Source organism: Oryzias latipes, chromosome 19 (genome assembly GCF_053564925.1).
Source record: "Oryzias latipes strain Hd-rR chromosome 19, Olatipes_Hd-rR_3.1".
Lineage (NCBI taxonomy): Eukaryota > Metazoa > Chordata > Actinopteri > Beloniformes > Adrianichthyidae > Oryzias > Oryzias latipes.
Genome location: NC_136255.1, coordinates 13,773,233 through 13,778,519, shown reverse-complemented (window position 1 = coordinate 13,778,519; position 5,287 = coordinate 13,773,233). Strand labels below are relative to the sequence as shown.

Genomic DNA, 5,287 nt, shown 5'->3' with positions numbered 1-5,287 from the left:
TTTACTTCACTTTTCATTAATTGCAGTATCTGAGGGTTAATTTAAGACCACACACACAATAATCTGCAGACATTCATCAATATTAAGCTGTTTTCATTTTCAAAATCAGCACAATCATGTGTGTTTGCCGACTTGTTGGTCCTGTTTGAATTTGAAAAGAGCGTATTACCTTTAGCTCCTGCAGATAGAGACTTTTGAGTCACCACACTGCAGTGATGTTGCAATGCTACTTACCTTTTTTGAATGATTTGGAGAACATTTCAAGAATGACATCATGGTTGTCATGTTTCAAGGAACAATTTATTGAATGCAACAATATTTATGGAGCAATACGAAAAAAAGAAATTGCTAATTTTACACAACATTAATGAATGATGAGTATGTGTAACCCTTGTGCTATCCTAGGCACTTTAACATTGAGAGTTGGGTCATCTGAAACCACTAGACAATGCTCTGAACCTTTTTTTCTTCAATGATTTGTGATCTTCACTGGTGTCCATGGATTACATGAAATCTTTCCACCTTTATCCACCTTTGTCATGGTAGGAAGAACACGTCAATGTAAGGGTGGGGTCATCTAAGATAGCACAAGGGTTAATATAAGGAGAATAAAAAATGAGGATACAATCCACAACTCAGATATGACAAGACAAGTTAAAAAGATTTTTTTATTCTTTTACAACCACATTTTAACGGTAATGTAAAGGTTAAAACTTGCTCTCCTCAAGTATGGATGCAAACCAACAGCTCTACCTCTAAAACCTCTAACCTCTAAAAAACATTCAAAACACATTCAAACATCAGGGTTTTCTCTTTTTTTTTTCTGTGCACGTCCTGTGCGTCTGGCTGGGGGATGTCAGGCGGCCCTGCCAAGCCCATGCCACAGTTTGACCGGCTCCTGTTCAGGATTCACCATGTCCATCCAGTGCTGAAGCTGAGGACCCCTGGCATACATAAATGGACCTAACACCAGCCCCCCCAGCTGGCAGGCAAGCTCTAGAAGCATCACAAAAAACAAAAAAACAGCACATATAAATATGCAAACACATTAAAGTAAAGAATGACAAAGGTACATAAAATATAAAGACAGAGGTGTACTAGCAAACATAAAAAACTGACCTGAGTGGCTTTTGTTGGGCTGCTGTATCTCAAACCTCAGACAAGCTTCATCCAGATGTTGCAGCTTCAGTTTAAAAGTTGTTTTGTAGTTGAAGAAAGGGTCAGGTCCTTCGTTCACCTCACAGCTGCGCTTCGTTTTTATCACTCGAGAGTGTAACTGAAGGCCCACCTTCACACACACACCTAGGGGAAAAAAACGTAGAATGCGTTAGAACCAATCGCTTTAAAAGTATAGAAAATCATTCGCAAATATTTTACTTTTTTTTTTTTTGGGAAAGTGGCAGAAGAAAAATGACAATGTTAATAACATTTTTATCATAAAACTCCAGTAATTAATCAAACGTCCGTATTTAATCTGACTTTCATTAAAAAAGAAAACAGATCCAGATTTTTGGACAAACACACCTGCGTCTGTTAACAGTTGGAGGCCTCGGGCTCGCAAAACTCCCACTGAGAGGCGCTGCTGAGAGGAACTGTAGCACAGAGAAATCTGGACGTCCCCCAGCTCCGAGCACTGATGGGATCAGATGTTTATAAGCTTGCGGGGTCACTTATTTGGGTACAGGATGGACACGAGTTGCTGTGTACCTGCACATCGTCCTCCAGCTCCAAGTCTTTCCAGAGCACCCTGCCAGCCAGCCCTAGCTCCCCCTTCAGAGGGAAGAGCACCCTGCCCACCGCGTGACGCTTACCGTCGGCCTCACGGCTCAGCACACAAACACTGAGGGTGCACTCCTGCACACACACTCCTGACACCTGCACAAATGCAATTCCACAACATGCACAAAATGCTTTAAAAGCCTTCTATTGTGCTATGCATAGTTATTTAATGCCATATTTAACAAAAACATAACATTGCATCATGAGGATATAGTGCGTTTAGAGTCAGGAGAATAGCACAGAAAAGTCTGACGTCACAGATTTGATGTCAAAATTGTCTTGCAGGGCTGCATGTGGAGTTTTTGCAGCACATCGTCTGAAACTTGCAACAATTATTATGGGATTTAAATCTTTTGAAATGTGGTGAATGGCCACAGAGACAATTGCTCTGGTTCTTCATGTGAAGTAGAAATCCACCTTTAATATAATTTTATGTGAAAATGACTTTTTTAAAACAATATCCCAGAAATATAAAACTGATTCAAACTTTTGTTTCATCTCATGTGCTTGCCTGGAAAACAAAGAAATCGTTGAACTCTGGGTCAGGTCCTGTCCCTCGACCTTTCGCCTGACGGGGTCGCCGGTCATCTGGCAGAAGTCGCAGCTCCACCAGAGTCGCGTTGGAGTGGAAACGGGGAGGGAGGTTTCCAAGGCGGAGCAGGAAAACCACAAGCTGCTCGCTGCTATGTCGGTACTCCACAGAGAAGAGGAGACGAGTAGCCATGCCAGGAGGCGGGGCCACCACCTCGTTTAGAGCACTGACAGAGTACAGGCCTGTCAGCACAGACCCCACAGGGTACCAACCTAAAAGAAGAATGCGGTAGAACTCTATAGAAAGGGTTTGTTGTGATTTATTTTATCTTTTACCCTTGTGCTATCCTAGGCACTTTAACATTGGGGGTTGGGTCATCTAGACCCACTAGACAGTGCGCTGAACCTTTTTTCTTCAATGATTTGTGAACCTCACTGGTGTCCATGGATTACGTGGAATCTTTCCACCTTTATCCACCTTTGTCATGGTAGGGAGAACACGTCAATGCAAGGGTGGGGTCATCTAAGATAGCACAAGGGTTAAGCGAGCTAAATTTGGTCGGAATGTAAATTGTATCAAATGATAAACACTTGTATTGTCTGATGGATTAAACTCAAAGAGATTTATACTTGAGTGAGAGGATACACTGGAAATTTATCGGTTGGGATTAAATTGTGAGGCAGCTGTGGCCATTTTTCTAGAATAAGAACAAGAATTTCCAAAAATGAGATTAAAGTTTTTGCATTTTTTGCATTTTTTTTTGTTTAAGTTGCAGATGCAGCATCTTAAACAAAGAGCAAGATTTAAAAATACACTCAGACGTTCACAGTCTGGCCCAGTGGAGTGTACTGTCGGTTCTTAAAAGTCCCGCTCTAATCGTCTTTTGACCTATTTTCAAAGCATTTTCGTGGTCTTTTAATTATGATCATGCTGTTTTAGGCAAAATTTAAAAAAAAGAAAAAGTGTGTTGTTTGCTAGGATATTGGCATTGAGCATTCACAACGATTTGAATGAAGAAATATGTAAAAAAATGCAAATTTAAGCTTTATTTTTCTTTATATATGTCCCCCATCATCAGAAAATGCCACGAAAACATGTCAGAAATACCAAAAACACTTTTTTTTTTATCAGAGTGGGTCTTTAAAACCCTTGTGCTATCTTACATGACCCCACCCTTGCATTGACGTGTTCTCCCTACCATGACAAAGGTGGATAAAGGTGGAAAGATTTCCTGTAATCCATGGAAACCGGTGAAGATCACAAATCATTGAAGAAAAATGGTTTAGCGCCCTGTCTAGCGGGTCTAGATGACCCAACTCCCAATGTTAAAGTGCCTAGGATAGTACAAGGGTTACGAGTCTAGAATTAGTTCTTCCATCCAAATCCTTAAATAATGTGTGTAAAACCTCCACTAGCTCACAGTCCTACCATAATGGAACTGTTCATAGAAATAGAAAAATCCTGGTAAATATTCTGGTGTTCACAAATGTGAAAACATGATCATAAATATACAAAATAATACATTTATTATCTTTGAATAGATGGTTAACAGTTAAGCTGTTTTAATTACACCTGATAATTTCATTTAGCGCTTTAATGCTTTTGGCTCAGGGTTACTTCATTGCAGGAGCACAAACATATCAAACATGCAACGCTAACACGCTGATCAGAAGTGGGGCGGAGCTAACAGAGCTGCTAGAGACAACCAACCTGAGCAGAAGCAGGACTTTAGGAAACCATCTATAAACACTATAACTCAGAGGTTTACACTTTGCCAGCCATTGAAGTTGCATTAAAAAAACAGCCAAAACTGATGACATACTAAGCACCTCTCACAGATAATGACTCGCGATGAGCCAGGATGTCTTGCTGGGTCTCAGTCTTCTGAATTTCCTGACCTTCTGCAGCCTCCAGCTCATCATTTTTTAAATCCTTTTTGCTTTGTGGGATGAAGCGAGGAGGAATTGTGAAAGGGATGTCACTGGGCCTTTCACACCAAAAACATTAAACAAAGATAGTTGATAAGTGAGAGTCATTCACATTTATTTTTGTCGCTTTTTGCATTGATGTGTCTTAGATTAAACTTTTCTCTGCTCACAAATCTCAAATGACTTCAAACATACATTAAACATTTGATTTCATATCAGAATCAGGATCGTGTTGTTATAAAAGATTCTATTTTGTTAATTGAGAGAAAATATTTAGAGTTTAGCACCTACAATGTCCAGGAACCCTGAGACACCAGGATGAGTGGAGCAGGGCCTGCAGGAACAGACGGCACCACAGAGAACAGCTCCTGGTACTGACTCTGCCGGGTCTTCTTCCTCCAGGAGCAGAACACCAGCAGACCCACAGACAGTCCAGCAGCCAGCAGCAGCATCTGGTCTGAACAAGCGCTCAGCTGAAGCTCGCACATGCATATTCCAGAAAATACTACTAAAAGTTCTACTTACCAGCCATGAGTAATCAAATTAAAACAGCTTCTCTTATGAGATTTATGAGACAATCTATTTAAAAGTACAATTTCCAGCTGGTTGTTACCTTCCACAGTTTTAAACCCAGAGCACTGTGAGAGGGACACAGCTGTTTTTTTTCTCACCAGGCTGTAATCTGCATCAACACTTGTGTTCTCACAGAACGAAACTGTTCTTTGCTGCTAAAAACCCAACAGCGATCTACAGGTAAGTGGATCTTTTCAATATTGCTTTTAACTAAATGCTTATTTAATTGTCTAAAACAGAAGTCTACAACCTGAGCCGCATGTAGCTCTTTTCACCCCTCCATACTGTTGTACTGTATCACAGGTCGTACTAAAACATTTTAACCCTTGTGCTATCTTAGATGACCCCACCCTTACATTGACGTGTTCTCCCTACCATGACAAAGGTGGATAAAGGTGGAAAGATTTCATGTAATACATGGACACCAGTGAAGATCACAAATCATTGAAGAAAAAAGGTTCAGCGCACTGTCTAG

General features: G+C 40.6%; 1 protein-coding gene across 1 annotated transcript; it reads right to left on the bottom strand.

The window, feature by feature from the left end:
• Window positions 1–322: 322 nt before the first annotated feature.
• syt15 (synaptotagmin XV) lies at window positions 323–4,881 on the bottom strand. The gene is made up of 8 exons (XM_078937906.1): window positions 4,765–4,881; window positions 4,531–4,696; window positions 4,141–4,298; window positions 2,291–2,583; window positions 1,708–1,875; window positions 1,525–1,633; window positions 1,120–1,302; window positions 323–996 (listed from the first exon to the last, which is right to left on the bottom strand). Exons 1-8 carry the CDS (start codon window positions 4,769–4,771, stop codon window positions 857–859), a joined length of 1,224 nt encoding a protein of 407 aa, XP_078794032.1. The 5' UTR covers window positions 4,772–4,881; the 3' UTR covers window positions 323–856.
• Window positions 4,882–5,287: the final 406 nt, after the last annotated feature.